This window comes from Balaenoptera musculus, chromosome 15 (assembly GCF_009873245.2).
Source record: "Balaenoptera musculus isolate JJ_BM4_2016_0621 chromosome 15, mBalMus1.pri.v3, whole genome shotgun sequence".
NCBI lineage: Eukaryota > Metazoa > Chordata > Mammalia > Artiodactyla > Balaenopteridae > Balaenoptera > Balaenoptera musculus.
Window position 1 is genome coordinate 692,587 of NC_045799.1, and position 27,931 is coordinate 720,517.

General features: G+C 63.2%; 1 protein-coding gene across 1 annotated transcript; it reads right to left on the reverse strand.

Annotated features, from left to right (window-relative positions):
• Positions 1-95: 95 nt before the first annotated feature.
• Positions 96-27,887, reverse strand: COL20A1 (collagen type XX alpha 1 chain). Its single transcript, XM_036826460.1, has 35 exons — positions 27,860-27,887; positions 26,735-26,826; positions 24,640-24,750; positions 19,846-19,989; positions 19,438-19,581; positions 17,895-18,053; positions 17,424-17,543; positions 16,691-16,855; positions 15,877-16,041; positions 15,525-15,694; positions 15,156-15,285; positions 14,229-14,374; positions 13,880-14,003; positions 13,581-13,720; positions 12,976-13,105; positions 12,639-12,781; positions 12,354-12,486; positions 11,904-12,046; positions 11,581-11,710; positions 10,504-10,539; positions 9,719-9,857; positions 8,352-8,494; positions 8,066-8,175; positions 7,462-7,620; positions 7,296-7,373; positions 6,671-6,757; positions 5,918-5,971; positions 3,855-3,908; positions 3,676-3,729; positions 3,325-3,378; positions 2,400-2,471; positions 1,957-1,992; positions 1,803-1,851; positions 1,449-1,595; positions 96-207 (listed from the first exon to the last, which is right to left on the reverse strand). The coding sequence occupies exons 2-35, from the start codon at positions 26,814-26,816 to the stop codon at positions 182-184; spliced, it is 3,777 nt and encodes a 1,258-aa protein (XP_036682355.1). The 5' UTR covers positions 26,817-26,826; positions 27,860-27,887; the 3' UTR covers positions 96-181.
• Between the last annotated feature and the right edge of the window lie 44 nt (positions 27,888-27,931).

Sequence of the window (27,931 nt, forward strand, 5' to 3'; positions counted from 1 at the left end):
GCGGACGTGGGGCCCCGCCAATGAGCAGCACCTCCCTTGACAAGTACACGTGGTTTATCTGAACAGGAAGCGCACAGAGGAAAGGTTCCCAGGCCCGGCCTCTGCCTCCTCTCCTTCCACCTCCAGACCCTCTTCTCCAGCTGCGCTCGGTGTCCGGGATCCGGTAGGGGGACGTTCGGGCTCACTCGGGGCAGCAGGGGGACCGTCCTGGCGGGAGGAAAGGGTGGGCGGGTCTGGGGGAGGCGGTGGACAGCTGACACCGGTCGGGAAGCAACGCCCAGCCTGCGCGGCCGCGTGGACCAAGCCCCCGGGTCCCGGCTGGACCCTGAGCCGTCTGCACAAACCCGCTCCTCAGGGCGCCGCCCCCTTGGGCCCCTGACCCGGTCAGCCAGCCTGGCCAGGTGTCCACTGTGGTGCTGACCCCCATCAGGGCCTCCCTGGGTTCCCACTGGGCCAGCTTCGGTCTCCCGCACCCACCTCAGTCCTGCTGGCTCCCCCGAGGCCCCCCCCACGCCCCACTGCGCCCACCCCAGTTGCTTCTCTGGCACCTGCACGACTTTCCCCGCTGCTCCCAGCCCCCCACCGCTCCTCCCTGCGGCCCAGGCTGCCTGTCTGACTGAGGGCTCCAGGCTCAGCCGAGGGGAAGGAGGGATGTGCCAGACCAAGGGGTGGAGGTGGCAGTGCTTTCCTTTCTTGAGGGTCCTATGCTGACCTCGGGAAGGTGGGTCCTGGGGGCAGCGGGTCCAGCCTTCAGGTTGAGGCTGAAAGCTTAGGGTCGGGGGTCCCTGACCTCAAACAGGCACTGATCGTTGTCTCAGAGGCCGGGGTTTAGTGCGCGGTGGGGACGGGGGAGGGGGCTGGGGTGGGCATCACGACAGCGCCTGCCAGCTTTGGACGGCAGGTACAAACGGGGGGCACTTACGGCAAAGGCAATGTCTGGGGGACTGTGGTGGCTGCAGTCGGGGGGATCCCTTCCCCGCCCATCCCCGTCCCGGACCCCGCCCTCGGCGCAGAACTGTCCTCCCAGCCGCCACATCCCACCCCCACCCGTCTCCTTCCTCCCCATCGAGGCCACGAGCTCCATCTCCCCTCATCAACTTCTCCATCCATCTCAGCATCTGAGCTGTGAACACTGCCGCAGCCCCAGTCAGGTGGATGGACTCATTACAGCAAGGTCACTGGACCAAGCCTCCCGCTGCGGCAGCCAAGGAGAGGGGGACGGATCAGGGATGGGAGGGAGGGGACCAGAGGGTGGGGAGGGGGCCCTAAGCTCAGGCTTGCTGGGAGGTTGGGGAAGGGGCTGTTTCGAGGGCCCCAGGCAGCCAGGCAGCCCCAGTTCTGTGTGGGTTCAGGGGGCCTGTCTCCCCACCCATCACCTGGGGGAGGAGGACCACACAGAGCCACCAGCCCCAGGACTGGGGGAGACCCTTCCCCACGGGGGCCAGTACCTCTGTCCTCAGGGCGGGGGCCACCGTGCCCCCCTTCTCCAGGGAGCCGGGCCTCGCTGCGCGTGCCGAAGGCCCTGGGGGCCTCCAAGATGGGCATGGGGGGCCGGGTGCTCTCGCGGGTGCAGGCGTGGAGCTTCAGCACGTGCGCTGTGGGGGAGGGCGGTCAGAGGGGGCAGGGCAGGGAGACCGTCCCTTGCTCCCTGTCTTGCTCCGAGGCACGCGGCCCGGGAGAAGGGCCGCAAGGCTGGGTTCGCTAATGACCGGGCCCTGGGCGTCCCTTCCCTCCTGGGTGAAGACAGAGGCTCTGGGGTCCTCACGGGAGGCTGGGCCACTCACTCTGGATGGCGGACTCGCAGGCCTGGCCCACGAGCTGGTAGATGGTGGCCAAGGACTGTGGCTCGCCCTGCAAGGGAGGACGGGCCACGTGGCCAGCGGATCGAGCAGCGCGAGTCAGTGCCTCCCTGTGCTTCCCCAGGAACGGCCAGGACCCCAGACTCCCCTCACTCACCTTCTCTCCTCGCTCCCCCTTGGGCCCCGGCAGCCCCTGAGCGGGAGGAAAAGGAGAAGCATCTGGACCCCGTGGCCGCCCGCCCACCGCGCCCCCCAACCGAAAGCTTCGTGCAGGACTCATCCCAGGAGTCCCCAGAGGACAAGGACCCACCTCTCCTGCTGCGAGAGGGAGCTTCCCTGCCCCCAGGCCCCACCCAGCCTGCAGGCCCAGGTCTGCCCCTCCCCGGCCCCCAGAGCCCACGTCCCCTCACCTGCCCCCCACCTTGTCTGTGTTGGGCCAGGCAGGGGGCAGCCTGGGCTCTCTCTGCTGTGAGCTTTGTGCCAGACTCGCTCTACAAACGTGCCAGTCGCAGGGCACCCCGAGCGGTCAGCGGGGACAAGTCTGCACACATGTGACCCCCCTTGCTGTCGGGCGGGCGGGCTGGGTAGGGAGGGGCTTACCGTGGGCCCCACAGCCCCCGGAGGTCCTCGCTCCCCGTTGCTGCCCCTGGCCCCCGCCGTGCCCTGGAAGCCCTGCAAAGGCGGGGGTTCTGGTTTGGCTGCAGCTCTCCTGCGGTGGCCCCTCCCTCCGGTCCCGCCTGCCCTGGACCAAGAGCAAGCTAAGACAAGCTAAGGGGACCCCTTAGCTTGTCCCCAGCCTCCTGCAGGCTGTGCCTCCTACCCACCCCGCGCCCAGGCAGCCCCCCCGCACGCCCCGCCCGTTGGCGCTAGTTCTGCACTAATGCATCCCCGCCCGCGTCCCAGTGGTCCGGGTGTGACCGCAGGACGGGCCCCCGGGGGGGGGCCTCTTGCAGGAGGGGCAGTTCGGCCTTCCAGGAACCCAGCGAGGCCGACCCCCGGGAGATCCTGGCCGGGTCTGGGCTGCCGGCCCCGGACCCCCCACTCAGAGCAGCTCCCAGCCTCTGAGCTCTGCTCTGACCTCCGGGAACACCAGGCTGGGAGGGAAGGCGCTTCCGAGTGAGCGGCGGTGCCCCCAGCCCTCCAGCAGGGCGGCCTGGGCCCCGGGGTGAGGGTTTCTGCAGGCGGAGAGGGAGAAGGGAGCCTGACCACATCCCGCCGCCAGGCCCACCCGGGAGCCCAGGCACCTTCCTGCCGTGTGGAATGGCGGCGTTTCCTACCAACCTGCCCGGTGCCCGGTGCCCGGTGCGGGGAGCGGGGAGCGGGGAGGGGGGCGGGGGGGCGCGGCTGCTGCGCTCCTGGGATCAGGGCTCTCATGCGCCCAGCCCAGCGCCGCTGCCGCCGCCCAGAAGGCCCCAGCCCGGGGCGGAGAGGCCTCCCCGGTCACTGTTCAGCTCAGCCCCAAGAAACCTGGGGAGGCCCGGTGGGGTGAGCGGTGTTGGGGGCTCACGCAGGAGGCGATACGCACCCGAGGGCCAGGGGGTCCGGGCAGGCCAGCAGTCCCCTCCAGGCCTCTCATTCCCTGAGGGCAAAGGAAGGGGTGGGCGGGGCAGAGGCAGGTGCCCCTCCCACAGTGACCCCCCAAAACCCACCGCTGTGGGGGGTACGTGTTTGTGCCGGGCTGAGGCTGGTCCATCCCAGGGCCTGCCCCCGCCCCGGGCAGTGGCCACTCATGCCCCAGTCTGTGTGGGCTGACGCTCCCCTCCCACCGGCCAGGCCCCGGCGGGGGCAGGATGCGGGGGAGGTGGGTGTGGGGCAGAGAAGGAAGCCCCACCACAGCCTCCATCTCCAGACCCTCCCGGCCAGGATCCTCTCCCACCTTTGGTCCCTGGACGCCAACCTTCCCAGGGGTGCCCTGGAGGCCGGGGTGGCCCTGGAATAGAACAGAGGCAGCCAGCCAGGCTGGGCTGAGGTCCGACCCGGAGGGGGAGGCCCTGTCCCCAGACCCCCGTCCCGAGCACACAGCACTTGTGCTCCGAGTGTGGTCTGACCCACTACCTGCAAGCCGGGGCGTCCATGATCCCCTTTCTCTCCTTTGACCCCTGGTGGACCCTGGAGGGGGAAGATGGATGGGCGGGAGGGTGAGGGGAGAGGGGCTGGGGGTGGGGGTGGGCGGGGGGTGGTGGGAGGGAGGGTGAGGGGAGCGGGGGGTGGGAGGGAGTGCGAGGGGAGAGGGGCAGGGGGAGGGGAGGGAGGGAGGGCAAGGGGAGAGGGGCAGGGGGTGGGTGCGGGGGGGTAGGAAACACCTACCACGGGTCCCTGGATGGTTCGGCCCTGGGTGCCTGGTGACCCCTGCTGACCTCCAGGACCCTCGGGTCCCATCTGTCCGGGTGGCCCGGGCTCTCCCTGGAGACACGGGTGTGTGTGGTGGGGCTGAGAAGACATGCGGCCCCTCCTGTGGCCCCTCCTTCAATCCCGCCCTCCCGCCGGCCCAGGGTCTCCAGACCCAGGCCCATCACAGGCATCGTCACCCTCGCAGAGCACTCTGGGAGGGAGGGGTCCTGCTATGACCCCACTGTATAGCCAGGAGCTGGGCCGGCTCTGGACGGGCCAGCACAGAGCTCTGAACCCCAGACACCAGAACATTCTACCAAACCTCTAAGGGACAGATGACACTAACACCATTTAAACTGCTTGATTTGCAGTTTTAAAAAAAAAAGACTGCTTTCAAATAATCATGTGAGTCATGCATATCAATGCACCAAACTCTATAAAGAAAACCACAGGCATTCCCATTTGTGAATATCAATGCGAAAATCCTAAATAAAACCTGAGCGCACAGAAGCCTGCAGCCCATTAAATGGGCAGTGAGTGCTCGGTGACCACGCCGGCTTTTAACGGGAACAGGAGTAGTTCAGAATTTGGGAGAGATTAAATCATTCACCAAACTAATAGCGTCAAGAAGAAAAATGATTTGTTTGCGTCCACAGCAGCTGATGAGGCACTAAATCTTATTTAACGCCCATTCTTGATTTTTAAAATCTCCTAATAAGGGTAGGATTTGACTAGCACGTGGCAAAATGTATCTGTCTCAGCTCCCAGGCCAGCCCCCCACTCAACCGGCAAACACTAGAAGCATTTCTGTGAAGTCAAGATGAGGACATCTTCTATCACCGCGGTTCTTTGACAAACTCTGGAGTGTCACCATACCAGACAAATAAATGAGAAAAATAAAAATAAACGAGTGTAATAAAAATCAGTAAGTGAAGTGATTTTTCACAGGTGATGTAAATTTAAACCAGGAAATTCCAAGAAAACCATCTGAAAATAAAAAAACTATTGCAAATAAGATAACTGAATAATAAATGGGGCACAAAAATCCTACACAGAGAGGACAGAGGATTTGGGAAACCTGATGGTGGAGCTGGACACCAGGATCCGTGTCTGAGGCAGCCGTTTGGACTCTGGAGTCCGTGGAAAGTCGTGATGTGGTTAGGCTGCATCTGAAATTGGCGGGGGCTGGCTACCCAACACGTGGGAGGACCGGCGGGGCAGTGGTCTGGGGAGGCAGGAGGAAGCACGTTCTGTGTCGGAAGGCGCTAGAAGCACTAGGAGGGACCGTGAGCAGGTGGGCCCTCTCAGACTGAGGGAGGCCTTTAAACACGGTGCAAAAGTCAGGGGCCGTAGAGACAGACCCATGCAGTCGCCTAGACAAAGGTGATTCTAAAATCTGCCTGGAGACACGTATGGAAAACCAGGTCAAAAGACAACAACAGGGTAAACTAGTCACAACTCAGGGCACAGGTGTTTCCGTTAAACCTAGAGCCCCACGAGCGAAGAAGAAGAGATAAGCCAGTGGAGCTGGGGCTGGAGGCCATGCGTCCAACAAGAAAATACCAGCAACTTTCAAAGCCGGTGGAGCCGCTGGTGAGAGAAACGCACTTGAGGGCCGAGGACACACGTCCTGGCCAGACGCCCAAGAACGCCCATCACGTGGTCCCCAGGCTGGGGCCCCACGGAGAGGGCACCGCAGCCCGGTTGGGGGGCCCTGCTCCCGCCTGGGGTTGGGCTGCGGGGGGCTCAGTCCTGCACCCACCCCCCCAGGACGCCTCACAACTCACCCTGGGCCCTGGGAAGCCCTGCTCTCCTGGGACTCCATCCCTCCCGGGGTGGCCCTGCAGAGGCACAAGCAAGGCTGAGGCCGGGCTGCACACTGGCCCGCCCAGCAGTGCCCTGGCCTCCAGTCCCCACCTTCAGGGGGAGAAGAAGAAGGGGCTCCGGGGGCGAGGGCGTCCTGGCGCACCCTGCCCTCCCACAGCCAACTGGTTACCGCGTTCCCGGGCTCAGGCGGGTCTGGGTTCCAGCCCTGGCCCCTCCCTGGTGAGGCCTGTGGACCACCAGCTAGAACGGGTCCTGTAGCCTCAGGCGGCCAGAGGGTCTGGACCTGCCCCACAGCAGGGCCCAGGCCTGGAGCCGCCTCCTTGGAGGCCTGGGGAAAGGCCCCTCAGGGCTACCCCACAGCCCAGAGCGCCCAGGACAGAGGCTGTCTGCGTGGCTGCGACTTGTGGCCAGGGACCAGCGCGGCGCTGCAGACTGCTGGGCCCGGACCCCCACCCCAGCGGGGAAGTGTGGCTCCGACACCAGGGAGGGGCCTGCTCGGGAGAGGACGGCCATCGGGAGGACGGGGCTTGCAGGAGGGGACTCGTGGGCCGAGGGGCGGACGAGGCAGCCAGGACACTCGTGACGTCTATCCCATCTGTGTGGTGGGCCTAGGGACGGCTGCTGGGGCATGGGGGGCGCCACCCTCATCACCACTGGCAGCAAGATGTTGCCAGGAGTCCCTGGTCACACCAGGGAGGAGCTGCTGGACTCACAGGAGGTCCTTGGGGGCCCGGGGGCCCAGGGGTCTGCGAGGAACATGCACAGGCAGAAGGGAAGGCAGGGCAGGTCTCTCCATCCTTCTGGGAGAAAGGAGACCCCCACCATTAAATGGACCCTTTCCTCAGTTCTTGTTTGACCCTAGAGCTCAGGGTATCCACGGACACCAGGGTCCAGGGAGCCTCCAAACCCACCCCTGGGAGGCTGGGGGGGAGGGGGGAGGACCTGGTCCTGGGTGCCCACCCCCCCAGCTGCCTGGCACAAGCCCCCAACAGGACTCCCTCTCTCACTCCCTTGCAGGCCGCCAGCATGGCCAAGCCCAATGTGGGCACCCAGGGGAGTTGGTGAGGACCCCTGCCCACAACTGTGCCCACAGAAAAGGGCAGTGGCCCTGAGTACATGGAAGCAGCCACCCCTGGGGCTGGGGGCTTCCAGGCCTGCTCCAGCCTGCCTTGCCTCAGGGCCTCCAGGACACACATCCAGCCGCCCTGAGCTCCGGCTCTAGCCCCGGGGGCCACCTCCTCCAGGAAGGCTGTCTGGATTTCTCCCAGAGCGGCAATGACCTGGATGGCCAGTCTACCCTCAGACTCTTTTGCCCTCAGTGGGCACTTGCCCGCCTACCGAAGCCGGGAGCTCGCAGCACCTGTCCTCCTCTGCCCAGGAGTCACTGCACACGATCTGTAGCATCTGGAGCTGGAACTGCAGGTGGGGGGAGGGGCAGGTCGGCCGGGCACAGGTGGGTCAGGGGGCGGGAGGGGGTCCGCCAGCCCCGGGTTGTCCGGCTCACCGAGGCTGAGCTGCTCCGGGGGCCCCGGGCCTTGGCCAGTCTCCCCAGCGTGACGAAGCCGGTGGTGGGAAGGCTGCCGGCCTCCCCAGTGGGCTTCTCGGCCACCTTCCGGCAGTCCACGTAGAGCCTGACCTTGGAGCGGCCCACGGCTACGTGCACCTGGGAGACACCAGGAGGTCTCCCGCGGCGCCGGGCCAAGAAGGGCTCCCTTCCACGCCCACAGGCCAGGGCCAGAGCGGGGAGGGGCAGGTGACCATCCCCTGGGGCCTGGGGTCAGGATCCTGACTCCACCCCAAGTCTCGTGAGACCCCCCCCCTCGGGGCCTCAGTTTCCCTTCTGTGAAATGGACCAAATGACATCCCGCGCAGCCCCTCCCAGGGACTTGCGGGACGCAGGAAAAAGGGCTGGATGCTCTTTGACCCAAATTAAGGTAAGGACGTCCAGGGTAGAGGGGACCACAGGAGCAGAGGGGGAGCCACGGTGACGGGGGGTGGGCAGCCTGTGTCCTGCAGAGCCCCGTGGGGGGTCTGTCCCAGAACTTGGGAGCCAGGAGGGTCTTAGGCAGGGAGGCACATGCTCTGGTCCTTCCTGGACCTTCCAGGACCTTGTGGAAGCTCCCAAAGAATATCCTCCTCACTTCGGGCAGGTCGAAGGTGACCTCCTGCAAGGTGGCCCTGGGGTCACGGTTGAAGTAGGTCAACGACTTTCTGCTGGCTGGGGGGCAGGGCAAGGAGCACGTGAGACCCCCAGGCGAGAGGCGGGAGCACCCACCCGGAGTGGAACGGCAGAGTGGGGGCCGTGATGGGTGTGCAAAGCCTCAGAGGCCGTGCTGCGTCAGTGGCCCCTGCCTTTGAGGAGTGACCTGGGCCCACCGCTCCCCTCCAACTGACCGTCCAGCAGGACCCCCAGGACGGGCTGGAAGTCCTCGGCCGCCACCTGCCACAGCGCGAAGGCCTCGCGGGGCGTCTCGGGGAGCAGGCGCAGGAGGAAGACGACTGTGTGTTCCGGGGGGAGGGTGGCCAGGTGGACGTCGCTGTGGGGACACAGGAGGGGCGACTGCAGGCCTGAGAGGAGGCCGGACCCCCGGGACCGCAGAGTGGGGTCCTCGGGGCCAGGCTGGGCCTCTCCTGCCTCAGCTTCCCCGTGAGTAACGCGGGGAGTGTCAGGGGCAGAACTCCCCTCCCGGGCCTGTCAGGTTTCAGTGGGAACAGCTCCGCCAAGGCCCAGCAGGGACCACAGCCAGTGTCCACGATGATCGTTCTTCAGGGTCTCTGCGTGGGTGGGGAGGGTGCAGGTCGAGGGCTCCCAGCAAAGTCTCTGAGCCTGTCTCCTGGGCCAGGAGCCCACAAGCCCAGAGGCAGCTCTGCCCTCGGGAGCTGCTCCGACTGGGTGGGCAGTTGGGGTCTGTGCTGGTGCCATGCCCACCCTGGTGCTCAGCGGTGGGGAGGGGCAGGGAACAGGGTCTTGAGTCACCCAATAAAATTGCTCCTAATGGCCTGCAGCCTCCCTGTTTGCCCTTCCTTTGCTCTTGGGATAACCAAGGGCCTGGAAGACACAGCCCAGCCTCCTTGCTGCAATTCTTTAAGCAAACCAACCCCAGGGCCTTGGCATGCGCTGCTCCTTTTCCTGAGTGCCCTCCCCTCTCCCATTCTCTCCTACTCTCTGCCACCTCCTGGGGAGTCTTCCTGACCCAGGGAGGAGCCCCTTCCACTCTTAGCAGCCCCAGGGTTGCATTTTGTATTTCTCAAATTTCTATTATAAAGCACGTGATTTACCTTTGAAATGTAAAACATTTTAACTTAAGAAAAATTACGCTGTGCATGTGGAATTTCCAATGAGTGATTGAAGACACCTCCATATACGAAGTGGGGTGACTATTAGACCTCGGAGGTCATCACAAGCCTTGATCGTGGTGAGTCACAAAGCAGTGGTTTCTTACAAACCCCAGATATTTGCAGAATCAAATTAAAGCACAAAGAAGGCAGGAGTACTCAGGGAGACAAATTTGGTGGCCCCCGCCCAGAAGTCTGCAAGTTTGGTCAATCCCTGGGCCACATGGGGAGAAGGACCCCCCCAACCGTGGCCTCATTCCACCCACAAGAGATTTATTAATCTGTGGAACTCGGATTCCCGGAGCCCACGTCCCCCCGGGAGTCTCTCTGGCTGGCTCTGGGGTGGAGCTGCTGGGCCTGGGGGACTCCCCCTCCCACGACCCCCCCAGGGTGCCCTCCTTCTCCCAGGCCCACGCCGCCCCAACCTGGCCCGGCGGGTCAGCTGAGCATCCTTGAAGAGCGTGAAGGTCCTGGTGGGACCAAAGGCTGAGGGCTCCATGGCCACGCCACGGATAGAGGCGTATTCCTTCTCCACCAGCCCGAAGGCTGCCATCAGGTCAAAGCCTGGGGAGGTGGGGCGCGAGGGACAGAGACGGGAGGGGAGGTGGGGGGCAGGAGGCAGAGAAGAAAACCAAGTGTCGGGTGAGAGGAGGCAGCAGAGGCAGGGAGGGAGACGCAGGCCTTCAGGGGCCTGTTCCTCCCCCTTCCCTCCATCCTGACCTGGGGAAGGACACGCAAGCAGCACCGTCCCGCCCCTTCTGTTGCCCACAGCCCTCGCCTCCCTGCGACCCTCAGTGCTCGGACCCCCGCCCATCCCAGCCCCATCCCCACTCGCCAGCCCTGCAGCTGGGGCTGAGCAGCTCGCTGGACATCCCGCGGGAGACCCAGCCCCAAGCTGGGCCCCCGCCTGCAGCCTGACCCCACCGCCCCGACCTGGCAGATCTCCCTGACCATGGGGGCCCACGTGTCAGCCTTCCCTCTGGCTGTCTCAGACCCACAGCAGTAAAGATGCGATGCCAGGCACCCTGGCTCAGCCCCTCGCCCGCCCAGTTCCTGGTCAGCAGAGGCTCACGGAGGCCACGCGGGACCCGGGCCTCCAGCATTGCCTGACCCCAGTCCCAGGCCAACCCCCCCCCGACAAGGACCCAGAGGAGGAGGGGCGGCTAGGGGCTGGTGGGGAGCAGCTGCCACACAGGGTGGGGGGACCTACCTGGGAGGGAGCCATCCGGGTGGAGGGCCGGGCAGGCTGCTGAGAGGTGACAGCGGTCAGGGTCAGTGGGGAGGGGCCCCTCGTGGCCGGACACCATGCCCTGTGGTCCCCACGCCTCAGGGACGGGGACGGGACAGGGACAGCATCCTGCTGCCTCAGGTTCCACCCCAAGGAAGACAGCGCCCGGCTGGGTGCTCCCGCTGGGGGCTGCACCCGAGAGGTGATGTGCCCCAGGCGGCAGGGCCAGGGAGATGCCCGGGTGTGAGGACGTGCCCAGGGCACCGCCATCCTGGGACCCAGCTGTGCAGGCCTGCCCCACTGCCAGGTACTACGTGGGCGTTCGGGAGCGCTCACGGGCGAGCGCATGCAGAAACTGGGACCCTCAGGGCGGGAAGCGGCTCCCCCCTCAAAAAATAGGAAGGGTGCTGAGCCTCAGGTAGTGAGGCCCTCGTCCCCAGAGGTATTCAAGCCAAAAGCAGGCAACCCCATGGAGGGGACACAGAGGGAAGCTGGGGCGGTCGGCTAACTGGCCTCTGAGGGCCTTCTACTCCGAGCATCTGATTGTCCAAGAAAAGCAGCAAAACAAAACAAAAGACTCCTCTCAGCCGGGTCCTGGCCGGCAGGTGGTGGGACCCCAGGGACAACCGATACCCCGAGGGTGGGGCCAGCCCGGCATGGGCCCTGGGCTCCGCTGCAGCCGCCCCATCTGTGGTCTGCGTCCGGCTTCCTGCTCCTGCAGGCTGGACGTCTGCCCTGCGCCTCCCAGACGCAGATCCAGGAGAACACCGGCTGCTCCCCAGCCGTGGGCACCTGCAGGCCGGGCCACAGCCGCGATCCCCTCCGCGTCAGCCTGCACGCATTCAGCTGGACTGCAGTGGCCTTAACCCTTGGGGTAGCGGTTGGCATTCTACACCGAGGAAGGTCTTGCGTGAAGACCCGATCTCCTTCCGCTAAGCTCTGCAGTGCCGGGTGCGTCCAGGAGTGACAGGGCCCACATGTCCTGGCTCCCGGGGACCTGCCAGGGTCCTGGGCCCGGCTGGGGTCTGCTGGGGCCTGGGGGTCTTAGTGCCCACTCACCCGTCTGGCCCGTGGCAGACACTGCCACACTCTTCCCTGCTCCGTAGACGGCTGAGACCAGGACCCGGTACTTGGTGGCCGCCAGCAGGTCAGGGAGAGTCACATGGCTTCTGGGTCCTGGAATGGAGATCTGGGGCGGGGGGGGGGGGGGGGGGGGAGATGGTCACCTGAGCGTCTTTGCTCATTTAGGCATCTCAGCTCCCTGTGGGTCCTGCCATGGAAGAGTGGCCCCCTTAACAGGCAGGGTGGGACGTGTCTCTCCCAAGGCCCAGGACCCGGGGGCCCACGAGGGGTGATGGCTTCCCGGCTCCAGGGAGACCCACCGACTTCTCGGGTCCCGAGCCTGAGGCCAGTGCGTAGGAGAGCTGGTAGTGGAGGACGTGGCCACTCGGGGGCGTCCAGCTGACCCGCAGGCTGTCGGGCGACTCCGAGGCCAGGACCAGGTTGGAGGGTGGGCTCCAGCTGACTGCGGGGGGAACAAGGGGCGGGGGGGCCTCAGATGGCAGCACGCCCCCCGCTCTGCACCACGTCTGCCACTCCACGGCCCCGCCACGCTGCCCAGTGGCCTCGGCCGAGACAGGGCCACCAGGCCAGCTCCAGGACCGTCTTGGGCACTGTGTCACACCAGGTGACTTGGACCCTCGGCCATCCCAGGGATGCCTGCCTGGACGGCTCAGGACCCAAGTGGTCCAGCTGCAGGGTCAGGGACTCGAGGGACTGCCTGTCGGGGGCCCACAGATCGGGGGGTCTGGAGCAGAGCAGGGGTCACCCACGGGGGGTGTAGCGGAGGGACACGGGGTCACTGCGGGCCCCGTCCCTGTAGTAGGCCAGGATGGTGATCACATACTCCGAGTGCCTCCCCAGGCCGGACAGAATGGCCGTGCCCAGGTTCCCCGGGACGGAGATCTGTGGAGAGGAGATACCGGGTGTCCACCCCGTGGAGCTGTGTCCACACGTTGGGGCCCGGCCCGGGCCACATGCAGGCCGATGTCCCCAGGGTGCAGCATGGGGGTCTGAACCCCGGGAACTGGGGTGGGGAAGGTCCTCTCCCCCCACACCTTATGGGCCTTCCCCTCTCCCAGGGGCGTCCACGTGATCTGGTAGACAAGCACACCGGACGCCACTGCGGCCACCCACTCCAGCTGGACTTCGTCCCCAGGCAGCTCTGTCACCGACAGCTGGCTCGGGCTGGGGACTTTCCCTGGAAGAGGGAGACTGAGGCTGGGGTGGCAGAGGGGCCCCAAGTCTTTACACACAGTGCCCGCAGGGCCCACTGTCACACCTGTCCAGGTACCCGCCCTCACCTGGCTTGGTGCTGCACAGAGCAGACACCGAGCAGCTGTGTTGATCTGAACTGTCCAGGGGAGCTGAGGGAAGCAGCCTGGGGACACTCACGTGTGGTCAGGCGGCCAGTCAGTGTGGAGGAGCTGCCCCCAGGGTAGAGGCAGGTGACGCGGACCGTGTAGGTGGTGGAGGAGGAGAGGGGGCCCAGAGTGGCCGAGGTGGCGTTCCCAGGAGCCTCCGTCTGCAGGCGGGTGGTGGTGGGGACACGGGCAGCTGGGGAGGGGGCAGCCCCCACCAGAGGGAGACCCAGGCCTGCCCCGTGACCACCCCCAGACTGGCGAGATGCGGATGGGGTGCAGGACCCACGGCACCGGGGTGGGCTCTTGCCCACCAGCCTGCCCAGCAAGCCGGCGTTTCCGCCTCTCGTGACGCCATGCGCCTCCAGCACAGCCCGTCACGGCTGTCACGCACGAGGGTTTGTATGATTCTTTGCTTCACATCTGCCGCCCCCAGGGGCCCACAAGGGCCGGGATGGTGTCAGGTGCCCTCCACTCCCCCTGTACCGGCTGAGGCTGTGCCTGGGGAGACCCGGCCACACCCACCGACCCTGAACGCAGGGTGCCCATTGGGGGAGGCTGAGGGCACTGGGTCCCCGTGGACAACTCATGCCCCTGGACAGCCCAGGACATCGGGCCCCGGGCAGGGCCTGGCCTCACCTGTCCCGAGTGGCCGCTCTTGCTCGAGACGTAGCTGACCCTGAACAGGCGCACCGGCCTCGCGGTGCCCTCCCAGGACACTCGGGCCGAGTCGTGGCTCACGTCCGAGAAGCTCAGGTGTCTGGGGGGGGCCGGGGCGGCTGCAGGGCACACCAAGGCCTCAGGGACCGCCCCACACGTATGGGGGAACGGCGGGCGATGGCCAGGGCTGGTGGGGCTACCGGATGGGGTCGGGCTCCCCCACCCGTGGAAGTTGTGGGGAGCCGGGGTGGGCAGTAGCCTGGGGGCGGGGCACTCACAGGTCCTGGCGCGGATGCTCCGGGCCTCGCTGGTCTCTGCCCCTCGCAGGCTCCGCACCCACACCTCGTAATCCCTGCCTGGGGCCAGCCCGTCCAGCAGCACCTCCGGCTGCCCCACCCGCACCTGCGGAACGCTCACGCTGGCCCCTGCCTGTGCTCCCCCCGCCCGTCTGCCCCAGGCTGTGCTCCCCCCGCCCGTCTGCCCCAGGCTGTGCTCTGCCCCAGGCTGTGCTCCCCCCCCCCCCGCCCGTCTGCCCCAGGCTGTGCTCTGCCCCAGGCTGTGCTCTGCCCCAGGCTGTGCTCTGCCCCAGGCTGGCTCCTCCGCCTCCCCTCCCCCTCTGCCCCGCACCTCTCTCCCCTCCTCCTGGCCCTTGGGGGAGGTGGGCGAGCACTGCACCAGGTACCGGGTGGCCCCTGCCGAGGGCTGCCAGGTGAGGCGGATGGTTCTGGGCGTCACTGCGGCCAGGGTCAGCGCCTGGGGCGGGGGCAGGGGCGCTGGGGGAGACGGGGGCGGGCGTGAGGGGGGGCTTTAGAAACGCAGCACAGGCAGAATTCAGACCCATAAACCAGCGGGACAAAGGGTCTCAGGAAGCGCAGGCCAGGTGTGTCTGGATGGAGACACAGAGCGGGGAAGACCAACCCGGGGGGGGGGGCGGGGGGGCAGACAACTGAAGTCCCTGTCCCCACTTCGCCCTGGGCCACTCTGCGGGTTTCACTTAAGGCCACTTGCCCTGAGGGTGGGAGGTCTGTGGCCTCCGGGTTAAGAGGGCCACGTGCTGTGTGGTCCCATTTACATGGAGGGTCCAGGAATGGCAAACCCCAGAGACAGAAAGCAGATTAGGGGTCGGCAGGGGCCGTGGGGAAGGGGAGGATTGGGGGTGACTGCTAAGGTGTGGGTGCACGATGCTGGGACAAACGGAAACCACTGACTTGTACGCTGTAAATGGGTGAGTCGTAGGGTGTATCTCAATAAACCTGCTGGGGGGCGGCTCACGCAGTCCCTGGGGGCCTGCAGGCTGGACGGGGCGGGGGCTCCACAAAGAGTGTGGGCAGCAACAGTTATGGGTCCCAGCCAAGACTGGGGTGATGACACAAATGACATCACTTGTGCTCAGAAGAGGACACTGAGGGTCAGAGAGGCCCAGTGACTTGGCCTCGGTCACACGCCGGGGGTGTACCCCCCGCGGGTTAAGACTGCTCTGGTGCCAGGCTCCGGGGGGAGGCTGCAGGTGGGGGCAGCCCGTACAACCCTGAGCCCGGGTCCCGCCTCGCCCACCTGTGGTCACCAGGCCCTGCAGGCCCTCACCGACGCCGGCCTTGTGGACGGGGAACACGGAGACCAGGTACTCCGTGCTGGAGGTCAGGTTGTGCAGCTCTGCCGACGAGGTGGGCGCCTCCACCGCCACCTGGAACAGGAGCCGCGACAGAGTGGGCGGGGTGGGGGGCAGGGGCGCGGGCTGGGGAGGGCTGGGTTGGCCCTCGCTCCCTGCGCGGCTGCGTCCCTGGCCAGGTCTGGGCCACCCGCAGGGGCAAGGGGCTGCGGTTTGGTAGCCCCCCGCCCCTGCCACTCTTCTTCCTCCACGTTGGCTTTGTCACGTGTGGGCCCGACTCCAGCCCTGCCTGCGTGAGGGGGGGCCCCTCTCACCTCCCTGGGGGCGCCGCCCTTAGAAGGCTGCAACACGATCAGGTACTTGAGGGGTGGCCGCGGGGCTGGGGTCCAGGACAGGTGGATGCTGGAGGAGGTCACCCGGCTCAGGACCAGGCCGGTGGGAGCGGAAAGGGGGTCCAGGGCCGGAGCGGCTGCGGCCGGTGTAACTGTGGGACGGGAGGGGGCGGCTGGCGACGGAGGCTCTGCCTGCGCCCCTGGGGGCCACTTCCGGGAAGGACAGGGCTTCCCCAGGTATCCTCAGAGCCCCGAGAACCGCGTGGGCGGGCCCTGGTGGGGCTGCGGCCAAGCACGGGTGCCGCTGCCCTCGTGCCACGCCCTGCTCGCTCACCTGGGCCCCCGCGCAGGCGCCCGCCCTGGACCTTCTGGCAGACGAGGCGGCTGAGCAGGCCGGCCAGCGGGCCGAGCCGCGGGAAGTCCTGCACGCTGTGGACGGTGATGTCCAGAGGCGGGGACGCCAGCAGCCTCAGCTCAGCGCCATCCGCGTTCTTCACGCCTGCCGCGGGGTGGGGGTGAGCTGCCCGTCGTGCAGCCAGGACCGCTGGGCCCCTGCCAGGCATCCAGCCGGCAGAGGCTCCTCCCCAAGCCACAGACCCACGACTCCACAGGCCCCAGAAGGGGTCACCCGGCCGGGCCCCCGCGAGAGACGGGCTGGTGTGAAGGTGGGGCTAGACACCCGAAGGTCCCTCTCAGGCTGTGCCATGCCTGCCTGGGTCTCTGTGGGGTTTGGGGCCGGGAGGGAGGTCAGTGTGCTTTCCTCGGCGTCCTGCACACCCTGGGGCTGGGGTCAGGCACCGAGGACGGTCTCTGCTTCCAGGAATCCCTGCCCCCAAGTCTGGAGTTTCCTTCCCAAGGGACAGAGTTAATGACTGGCCAGTTAAGGGAGCAGAGCACGGCCTCCGGGCCATGCACAGGGCCCGTGCAGACAGGAGGGGGCACGGAGACGTCTACAGACACTTCATTAGAGGGCGGCCGTGCCGCCCACGCCGGCTCACGTGGCTGCCTCGAGCAGGGACTTGTCCTCCCCACTCGCAGACAGCGGGCTGGGCTCAGAGGCCACAAGACCTGCAGCCCGGGGGGCAGTGCGGGGGGCGTGGGAGCCACCCGCTGTGAGGATTGCCCCTGAGAGCCCGGGGGCTGCTCACCCACGGCAAAGACGTCGACGCCCAGACCCTTCAGCATGCGGCCAGCAGTGCGGGCATCGTCCTGGGACTTGCCGTCCGTCACCAGAATCACCAGCTTGGCCGCCTCCGGACGGAGACCCGCCACGGGCTTCAGGTTCTGCTCCAGCACGTGGGTCAGGGCCAGGCCTTGGGCGCGGTGAGAATAAAGTGCTGGCAGCTCCAAGCGCCCTCCCTGCCCGCTCGCGATGGCTCCGCCAGCCGCCGGCCCCCTGCTTTGCCCACCAGGCCGGTCCTGGCCCCTTCAGGCTGCGGGGGCCCGGAGGGCAGGGACGCCCCGTCTCCTTCCCTCAAAGGCACCCAGAGACCCAGGGGCCGGCGCCCCGCACCCTGCTGCCTGCTCAAGAGCAGCGAGGCCCCAGGACGGGAGACAGGGAGGGGAGTTGCGGGGGGGGGGAGGGGTCTGCCAGGGGAGACCCCCTGAGGGGCGCTGCTGCTGGCAGGGGCCCCCCAAGCCACTGGTGGGCCCTCCCAGGGGCCTCTACCGACCAGAGGGGTCTCGGTTTCAGCAGGACTGCCCAACACACCACGTTCACCGTGGATGAACGAGGTGGACCTGTCCTTCGCAAAGGCGTGAATACACAGCCCTCAGGCGTGGTTCAGAACACACGTTCCCAAATCTGGGGGGGTGCGAGGGAGGCCGACCTCGGGACCAGGCCTGAATGGACCCTGAGGGTGGGGCCGGGGCCAGGCAGACCTGTGAACGTGTTCCCCCCTCTGTAGCGGAGGCCACGCACGGCGGCCAGCACCTCCTCCTTGGTGCCAAAGGCATTCAGGTCCCACTCGGTCTGGGGGTCCCCGCTGTACTGAGTCAGGCCTGGAAGGGAGGGGTCCCCGCTGTGCTGAGTCAGGCTGGGAGGGGCGGGCACACAGCAGGCGGGCAGGACACACACAGCCTCGCCCGGGTCACCGGGGAGGCACATTTGCAAAGCCTCGCTTTGCAAAGCCTCGCTTTCCGCACAGCGTGCCCCCAGGAGCCGGCTGTCCCTCCAGGGCAGGTGGGGACCCCACCCCTGCCTGGCCAGGTGGGAACTTAGCCTTAGTTCCCAGAGGCTGCGTGTCTCCTTTCCCAATTCCCACTCCCTTTTCCAAGCATCGCCTGTGCTGGGGGCTGGCAGGAATTGTGAGGACCACCCCGGGTGGGGCGCAGGGCAGGGCTGGGACCCACCTACTTGGACTTTGTCTGGCCCGATTTCAAAGGGCTCAATGATGCTGGCCAGGAAGTCTTTGACCTGCTGGAAGTGACTGTGACCAATACTCCAGGACCCGTCCACCAGGAAGATCATGTCCACGGGTGTGGGGGACGTGCAGCGGAACTGGGGTCCGGCTGGGGAAGGCGGGGAGGGAGGCGAGGCGCTGGGCGAGGCCCGCTGCTGCTGCAGGACCCTGAACTGCCCCGGAGGTTGCTGCAGCCCCCGGGTCTCCTCCCCTGGGGCAGGTAGAGGGTGGGGAGCCACAGGACTCTGGCCCCAAACGAGGTGGGCAGCCGAGTGTTGGGGGACAGGCACTAGGGTCTCCCCAGACTTAGAAATCCCCACTTGAACCTCAGCCCATCATCCCAGGCCCTCCGAGCCCCCCCAGAGAGGCTTCATAGGACATCCAGCCGCTCTGGCACCTCTGCCCTCCATCGGCCTTGGCAGTGCTGGTCACTGTGCGATTGTCTATGGCGGGGGAAGGGGGGGTTCCACCTTCCTCGTCCGGCCGACACGACACACCCGGGCCCAGCGGGCAGAGGCTGCCCAACGGGGTGCCAACCGGGGTCGGTGGGTCAGCACCGCAGACAGCTCCAGGCAGCGGCCCATGCTGCCAGCTCTGGGCTGAGCCCTCACCGTTTGGTGAGGGGCTTGCCCTAAGGACCCAAGAGCTCTTTGGAGACAAAGCCACACCCCTCGATCTGGGGCTCCCTGAGTTTTGCACAGACAGTGCCTCCAGGCCAAGCCCCAGAGCCAGGGCCAGACCCCACCTGAGGCTCCCGGGCAGGGTAGGTGTGGTGAGACACCCCCCGCAATGGGGGAGGCAGGCCCTGGCCTCAAGGCCCTGCATTGTGGGGGAGACCATCTTGTGAGACCCCAAGTCCACTGGGAGACAGCAGGGGGCCCGGACCCCAGGACCCCACGTGAGGCTAAGGAAGGAGGTACTTTCTTCCATTCCAAGTCTGATGGGAGAAACAAAATCAGAGACATCTCGGGTCTGATGGGGGACGCACAGCCCTGCCTGCAGGGCCTCGTGGGAAATGCGGCGCTGTGGTCCCATCCCGCTGGCCTGCAGAGGCTGGCACCCTGGCCGTCTTACCTGGCTTCTCTCTCCCTCCAGCCGAGGCCCTGGCGTGGTTCTGCCCTTCCAGGTCTCGGGTGCGCTGAGCAGGGGTCGCCCTCTCAGGGCGCCTGGGAGGGGGCTGCTCCTCACCAGGTACTCCTGGGGGGGGAGGTCACAGCTGTGTCACCTCTCACCAGCCACACTCAGGCTGGGGGACTCCTGAGAGGGCTGAGGGTGGTGGGACCAGGCACTGGGGCCCCAAGGACACCCCCGGCAGATGACCTGCCCCAGTGGGTTTAGTGAACCCAGGAGCGTGGCAGCCAAGTCTGAGCGAAGCTAGAGAGCGTGAGGTCAGATGGATGAAGCACTTCCTGGCCGCACGGAGAGGAACCGCGGGAAGCTGAAGACCGCTCCTCCTCCCAGGCACTTACCGTCCCCCGGCTTGGACCCACCACCACGCGTGGGCAGGTCTTGGCTTGGGGCCGAGGCCACAGGGGGCTCGAGGCCTGGGCTCCCCACGCGGGAGGGGGTGGGCTCCAGGGCCGCCCCCGGTGGCCTCCGGCTGCTCCTGTTCACAGAGTTACTCTTCAGATCTTTGACTGCAGAGAGACGCGAGGGGCTGTCAGGACCACCCAGGGAGGGGAGAGAGGCCTGGGGCTGCACACAAACCCTCCCCGCGAGGGTACGTCCAGGCTCCACGGGGCCCCAGCCTCCTGGGAGGCAGGCAGGGGCATCAGGTACAAGCAAGGGTCCCGGGCGGCTGCCAGGACTGAAACCCAGGCCTGGGGCTCCCAGTCAAGGGGCTGCCAGGGCTCACTGAGCTCCAGCCTCCTCTGCACACATGCACCCCCGGAGGGACTTACTCACAAACTCCCTCCGAGCCAGCAGGACATTCCCTGAGCCCGTGAGCGCGAAGATCTGCAGGGTGTAGCCTTTGGAAGGGCTCAGGCCCCCCACCGTGGCCTCGGGGGTCTTGGTACTCAGCATCACCTCCTGCTCCAGGTCCCCTGGGGTGGGGGTGGGGAGAGCTGTCGAGCCCGCCGAGGTGGATGATGTGTGCACGCATGTGTGCACCTGTGCGTGCAGGTGTGCTGTGCCCACTGTGCCCTGCGTGTGCCTGCAGGTAGGTCAGGGAGTGGCAAAATCCTGCAGGCGCCTCCTCCTCCCCCTCCCACAGCTCCTCCCCTTGGGGCTGGGGAGGGAAGAAGGGGAGAGGTCTTCGTTGCTCTCTCCAGGACCTGATGGGAGGGGCCTGCACTCCTGGGTAACAGATGGAGAAAGAATGTATCTCTGTGGCAGCAAAATAATATGCCTTTACAAAGCTTCCGCAGAAGGACTTATCCTCCCCAGAGGGAGGACCCATAAACCCTCCAGATGCCCAGCACAACAGCCCTGGGGACAGCACGAAGGTGTGAAGATGGGGGGTGCACACAGAGAGAGGCCCCACCCGCCCGTGCGCAGGGGGCTGGACGGCACACAACAGCGAACCTGCAAACATGTCCCACTGTGACTCTGTGAGTCTGACTAAAAAGAAGAAATGATTGCAAAGGGGACACTGCCAACCTCTCAGGGGAGGCAGTCGTGGAACCGACTGGAGAGACTGCAGTCAGAGGTCAGGAAGCACCTGGCGGTTCTCGGGTCTCAGGTGCTAGAAAGGGGATAACGGAGGATGGACCTGCACGCCCGCCCCATCGTCCATCGTCTTGCGGGGCGGACGGCCCCCAGCCCGGGTCCAGCCCCATGTGGGGAGGTGGGACAGGCCGGGAGGGCGAGGGTGTTGGTGCTTCGTATGACTCAAGCTGCATAATTTTCACAAAACCATCCCCCCATTTTGTAGATGGGAAAACCGAGTCACACAGTTACTCAGTGGTAGAACCAGGATTTAAACCCAGGTCTGTTGGGCTCCTGGGTCCGCCTGCACAGGGGAGGGATGTACAGGCAGGCCCTTTGAGGAAGTGAGTCCTTGGCATGTGACCGCCCCCCCCCCCATGCTTTGGGTTGAGACCCTGAAGAGCTCCACCCAGGAGCAAGGGTTCGTGAAGATAGACTGGCTCTTGAAAGGACTGAAGCCCAACTTCAAATAATCTTAACTTCTAAAATGGAGTGAAGATGACCCCAAACTGCTAGTTCACATCTCTATCTGTCAGAAACAAGCATAAATTGTTTCTGAAGGAAGGCAATGTTATCAAAGGCCATAAATTATTTCTATAAGTTGTCACAACGTGTGGTATGCAGTAAAAAATAACCGGATATGCGAAGGAGCAGGACAATGTGATTGAATGTTAAGAGAAACATTAGACAACAGAAGGAGAGCCACAGATTTCCCAGATAATGGAGTCATGAGACTTTAAAATAACTATGCTAACTAGTTTGAAAATTTAAAAGACGAGCCTATGAATTCAGATATCAAACCATAAAAAAATAAAAAAAGGAATTCGTGAATGCAAAAACCGAACGGAAATTTCCAAATGAAGAAACACAGGGACTTCCCTGGTGGCACAGTGGTTAAGAATCCGCCTGCCAACGCAGAGGACACGGGTTCGAGCCCTGGTGTGGGAAGATGCCACATGCCGTGGAGCAACTAAGCCTGTGTGTCACAACTACTGAGTCTGCACTCTAGAGCCCATGAGCCACAAGTACTGAGTCTGCGTGCCACAACTACTGAAGCCCGTGCACCTAGAGCCCGTGCTCTGCAACAAGAGAAGCCAACGCATTGAGAAGCCTGCCTACCACAACGAAGAGTAGCCCCCGCTGGCCGCAACTAGAGAAAGCCTGTGCACAGCAACGAAGACCCAACGCAGCCAAGAATGAGTAAATAAATAAATTTAATTAAAAAAAAAAAAAGAAAAACACAAAACATGATGTTAGAAATTCAAAGAATGACCTAACAGGTTGTTACACAAAAATGAAGAGATAAATGGTGGAAGATCAGTCAGAATAAAAAACACAAAGTTAAGCACGGAGAGATAAAGGGATTGAAAATATAGAAGAGTAAAAGGCATAGATACAGAGAGAGAATGGGGCACAAGCAATGTTTGAGGAGATACAGCTAAAGAACTTCCCGAAACTGTAAAACAGTAGGCACCGATTTGAGAAGTCCTATGAATCTGAAGCAGGAGAAAAGAGACCCACACCCACAAACATCAGATTAAATGTGCTGAGAATCCAAACAGAGGAAAAAGTCTTAAAAGCAGCCAGGAAAAAGAAAAAGACATTACGGCAGCAACTGGGTTGATAACTGAATTCTCAAGAAAAACAACAGAAACCGAGAGACATTCAAAGGAGTCTTCAAAGTGCTGAAGGGAAGTTCCAACTTGAAATTCTATACCCAGCAATAATATCCCTCAAGAATGAAGGTGGAATAAAGACATTTTCAGACAAACAAACAAAACCCCCCAAAACACAGAATGTGCAACCAGCAGACTCTTACTAAAGGAAACATTTTCAGGCAGGAGAAAAATAACCCCAGACATGCTGGAAGGAAAAGAGAACAATGAAAGGGTAAACATGTGAGCTGGTCCAAATTCATGTCGAATTTATACACTACGCAAATGAAAATGCTTTATGAGATTTAATATGGATATAGAATCAACATGCATGAAAAAGGGATCAATGTAGTTGTGCTGCTGCAGTGTGGGGAAAGGTAACATAGCCGTCACGGATGCTACACGTTGATAAGTTATGGATGGCACGGTGGTCTCTGGGTGATCACTGCAGGAGTAAAGGGATACGTAACTACTAAGCAGAGGGGGATATGGGATGATAAACAGTGTTCAATCCTCCCCCACCTACCCATCAATCTTAACTTCACACACATAAAAGACACCCTAGACACTGTGGACCTCCAGCTGTGGTGCAGCAGGAGTGACACAGAACCACTTATACAGGATGGTTGTCAACAAAAGATAATCAAACCTCAATCTGACCAAACCTCTGGGACCTGTCAATCTTCAGGACAGACGGGGGTAGGGGAGCAATAAAAGTGGCACCACGGGGATGCCATCAGCAGAACAAAGAATGTTGGAAGTTCTGGCAGACAAACGATCTTCTTTCTTCAACAAATAAGTGTCAAGGGAAAGGAGGGGAGAGGAAACTGTTCTGGCTGGAACATGACCTGAGACGTGGGGAGAGCACAGTGTCAGGACTCTGTTGGGACCCCAGTGCAAAGAAGTCAACTGCAAAAGATGTTTATCAGGCAAGCTGGAAGGTTTTTAACACAACAAATTATTTACTGATGGTTCTGAAATATTTTTACTTTTTAGGCATGCCAGTGGTACCAGAGTTATTTTTTGGTCCTTTCTTTTAGAGAAACATACTGAAGTATTTATAGACAGAATTATATAACATCTGAGATTTGCTTTATGATAATACACTATAAGGAAGGGGTTGGAGAGAGAGACATGGAACAATAGTGGCTGTATGTTGATAATTGTTGAAGCTAAATTCTGGGAACATGAGGCTTCATTACATCACGCTCTCTTCTTTTGCATGTGTTTTAAATTTTCCATAAAAATTCAGTTCCACAAAAAGACAAGAAAGGAGAGGAAAAAATTATAGTGTAACAAAAAGAAAACAAGTAGGAAGATAGTAGATTTAAACCCAAATATATCAGTAACTTCATTAAATGTAAGTGGGAAAACGTTTCAATTAGAAGACAAAGATTGTAACATAAAAACAATACAAATTCTATGCTTCTTAGAAGATGCATCTAAAATGAAAGGCTAAAGAAAAATTGAGTAAATGAATGGGAAAAGGTTTTCAGTGCAAACGCTTCCTGGCGGACCAATACTGATCTCACAAAAAGGAGACTATAAGGAAAGACTGCAACCACAGAGATAATGAGAATAGTTCATAATGAAAAAGGTTCAATCTACTAGGAAGATATGATAATTCTGAATTTGTATGCACCTAATATCAAAACCTCAATGTATAAAACAAAGGTTAGTGAGAAACCACAGAAAGACATACGTATAGTCATGGTGGGGGATTTAAAATACTTCTCTCAGTAACTAATGGGATAAGTAGACGCACACAAAATCAGCAAAGATAAAAAAGATGTGAAAAATAAGGTAAATAAATTTGGCTTAGTTGAAATAGTAGAAAACCACAGCCAAGTCAACAAGGGGGTTCTTCTTGGGAGCAGAGGGGGTGGAGACCGGGAGGGGCCTCTCCTCACCCTGGGAGTGAGCTCCGGTTTGCCTTTGCATCATGCATGTACCAATTCTGCAATCACACACCCACGATTGTGGGCTCGTCTGCGTGTCAAACCTCAACTTTTGAAAGACTGTAACACTTGCAGCCCTCATCCCATCTGGAGGTTTGTGTTGGGTTGCCAGGCGCCTCTGCCGCCCGCCCTCCTGTGAGACGCGCTCTGATACCGTGAGTCTGCCCTGGCGTTGGGCACTGGCAGAGCGCTAAGAGCGCTAAGCTTGAGGAGGGTCCTTGTTTCTTCCAAGTGACTGAGCGCCTTCTGCGTGTGCCAGGCGCGGGATACCGCGGTGGGGACTTCAGGGGCCCTGCTCTCCTGCCACAGCTTCCCCGTGTCAGCGGGGCAGACGGGGAGGAGGGAGGCAGAGTCGCGAGGAGCCGGGCACAGCGACTGCCATGCTGACCGTGGTCACCGTCAGTGCGCGCAGAGGGGAGGCGCGGGCCCCTACCTGCCCTGGGCTTCACCTGCACCAGGTAGCCGAGGCTGCTCCCCTCCGACTCCCTCCACTTCATCTGCAGCCGGTCCTCAGGCAGCACCGCCAGCCTCAGGCGGCCGCCTGCTGGGAAGGCAGGACGGGTGGTCAGGACTGCCCCTTGGCAACCGCCCCAACCAGCTGTGGGGGCCCCGTCCTCAGGGTCCGAGGAGGCTGGAGCCCCATTAAGGGTCAGAGGGGGCCCAGTCCCACCTGGGGGAACTCGAGAAGAGGCCCCACCCGGGGCTGAAGGAGGACCGGGTCCCTGGGGGTCTGAGGCGCCGGGGCCGCCTGGCAGCTCCCGGGAGGGCAGACTTCTGTCCAGGGAGGCCCCCGCCCCTGTGGAGTGAGGCCAGCCTCCCGGAGTGGCCATAACTGCCCCACTGGAAACGCAGGCACTGAGCCAGCACAGCAGCTGCCCGCCCGCCCGGATGTCCCCGCCGAGTCCCCGCAGCGGGAGACGCAGCTGCACAGCTGCAGGCCCCAAGGTCACCACTAGGTTCACACAGCCCATGAGGGTGGGGTGCCCTGGATGAGGGGTGCCCTGGGGTGGGCCTGGCCATCCTGGGAGGAGGACGGGGTAGCAGAGGTCTCAGCCCTCAGGCACAGCCTGACCTCCGAGCTTCCGGGAGCTCGTTGGCGGAGGCGACTATTTTTGGAAAGTGGGGACAGAGATGGGCTTCTTCTGGCCGTCCCCCTCAGTGCTGGGGCACAGGGGAAGGGCAGGGCTGGGGGGAGCCCACGGCAGACACAATGATCGCTTAAGAGCGGGGAGCAGCTGAGCCGGGTCGCCGGATGGGCCCCGCTGATCCCTGGAGCCTGGGCTGAAAGGCAGGAATGTCTCAGGAGCGGGGGCTTTGAAAAGCCCCTTGTGAGCAGGAAGCCCAGCTCATGAAGAGCCTCTGTCTCCCTGCGCCCCTGGCATGTTGGGGGCCATGCCCAGCTGCCTTCTGAGTCTGCAGGTCAGGGCCTTGGTGGGGCACCTGGGAGCCAGCACCCACCCAGGGGCACCCCCCACGGGGCCACCCTCGGGGAAGGGCAGCGTGGACGTGGGGCCCCGCCCCACCCCAGCCCTCCCCCCTCTACCCAGAGCCTGCGGGGACCTCGTGCTGTCTGGACTCAAGTGTCTGTGGGGGTCCCTTAGCGACTTGGCCCCCTCAGGGTGATCCTGTCAGAGCCCCAGGGACAGAGGTCCCTGACCACCTGCGTGGAAAAGTAGAACCAGGAAGATGCACCACCAGTAAGAAGGCGCTTAGCAGAGCCGGGGCTCCGGGCTGGGTGGCCACACGATGCGCCCCTGCCGCCCCCGACAAGGCCAGGCCTCGGCGGTCTCCTGCCCCTTCATCACCCGTGGGAGCTGGGTGCACGCCAGGGATGTGGCCGGCGGGGGTGACCGGAGCGGCCCCTGGGACGCGGACACCACCTCCCAGGGTCCGTCTACGCAGCCCTCCCCTACGGGTTTGGGGTGTTACAAAGGATACAGCGACCAGCGTTACCCTGAAAGGGACACACCGTGAACGTCCAGTAGGGAGCGGAAGCGTCCCCTCACTGGATGGGGTGTAGCCGCCCAAGGTGCTACCGCAGGGGGCAGGGGGCTGACGTGACGTGTGCCTTAAAGGAGCTTAAATGAGCAGGGACCTGCTGGAGGCAGCATCTTGGGCTCTCCTGGGGGGCGGGGGTATCACGTTTTACTCTAGATTCTGCTGTTTGAAATTTTCACATTGAAAAGGCGTCTGGGGAATGATGGAAAAAACCATTAATATAAGAGGGAATTAAATGCACACCCAGTGTGTTAATAACTGTTAAAAAAAAAAACACAACCGGAAGACAAGAAAAGCCCAAATAAATGGAAAGACCGCAAGGTCAAGCCACAGCTGAGGGCGACACAGTGGGCAAAGCTGTCCCCTCTTCCCGTCTCTGCCCCCTTAGCACCTGTCCCCCCAGAACAGCAGCTGCTGGGGGCTCAGGGCCAGAGGGAGGCTGGTCCCTCGGGGGACCTGTGCCCTGGGCAGGTGTGGCCTGGGGTGGGGGGCAGGCAGGGGCCACAGGAAGCCCACACCCGTGTCCTCACCTTGTCCCTGGCCGAGTCCCAGGGTGACACCCAGCCACAGCCAGAGGCCGACCCCGAGGTGGGGGCACACACGGACGCTCATGGTGCGTGGCCTGCGGGAGGAGGAGAGGCCACTCAGCCATCTGTCCGTCTGTCCCTCTGTCCCCTCCTGACCTCGAAGTCAGAGCTTCTTTGTCCGCGCCTGTGTAGGCCTGGGGCTGAGCCCATACCCGGAGGCCTCCAGCCACTTGCCCTCCTGTCCCCAGGGGCCAGCGTCCCACAGGCCTGGGGGAGCTTCCTGGATCAGGAGGTCAGCTGCCCTCCGTCTGCCCACCTGCACCCTCTGCATCCCGCCCTCGGGACATTCTCCACAGGCCAGCTAGGCCAGCTCGGGGCCTGGCCGCTGCTCTGGTCACTCACTTGTCATTAGACCAGCCTGGGGTGGCCACTGTCAGGGCCAAGGGGTCTGGGGAGGAAACCAAGGCCAGGTGGGGGGCGGCCCTGCCCACAGCCCTAAGCGGCATCAGAGCTGGGACCGGGACCCCTTCTGGAGCGGGACCCCCAGCTGTGCCGCTCCCCCTGCTGGCCCCAGGAGGGGCGTGTCCTGGCTGAGGACCGGCCACCCAGGACAACCAGCACCCCTGGCTCCAGAGCTGGCCTCTCAGTGAGGTGGGGGGAGTCCCAAAGGTGGGGTTGGGTCCTGGGCAGCTGCCTCTGGGCCTCTGCTGACAGAGCAGAGGGGAACGCAGTGCAGGATCTCAGGCCTCCGGCCACCCCCGGCCCAGACACACCCAGGGCAGTGGAGCTCAAGGGGGTCCTCGGGGCTGCAGATGGGCTAGAGGACGATGCACAGGTTATCCGGGCACCCCAGGTCCCAAGCCAGGCCCCTCCCCTCCCCACAGAATTCAAGGCTGTGAACAGGACTCCTCCGCCGCGCCTGCCCTCCTCCCCCCGTGACCCTGGGGGGCCAGGCCCCCTCCCCAGCCCAACACTATGCATCCAGTCCTGCTGCGCCCGCCCCCGCAAGGAGCTCAGCTCCCCACCCCCGATCTCTCTGGAAGGGCAAAGTCATCCTCAGATCACAGACCTGGGTGCATCCCCTGGTGGCCCCTCCCTGTCCACCTGGCCCTGAGGCGAGTCACCAACCTGCTCCCGTCCCAGCGCAGCGTCCCTCTGTCCCGCGCGCTGCCATCTACCCTGGTCCTGCTGCATCCACAG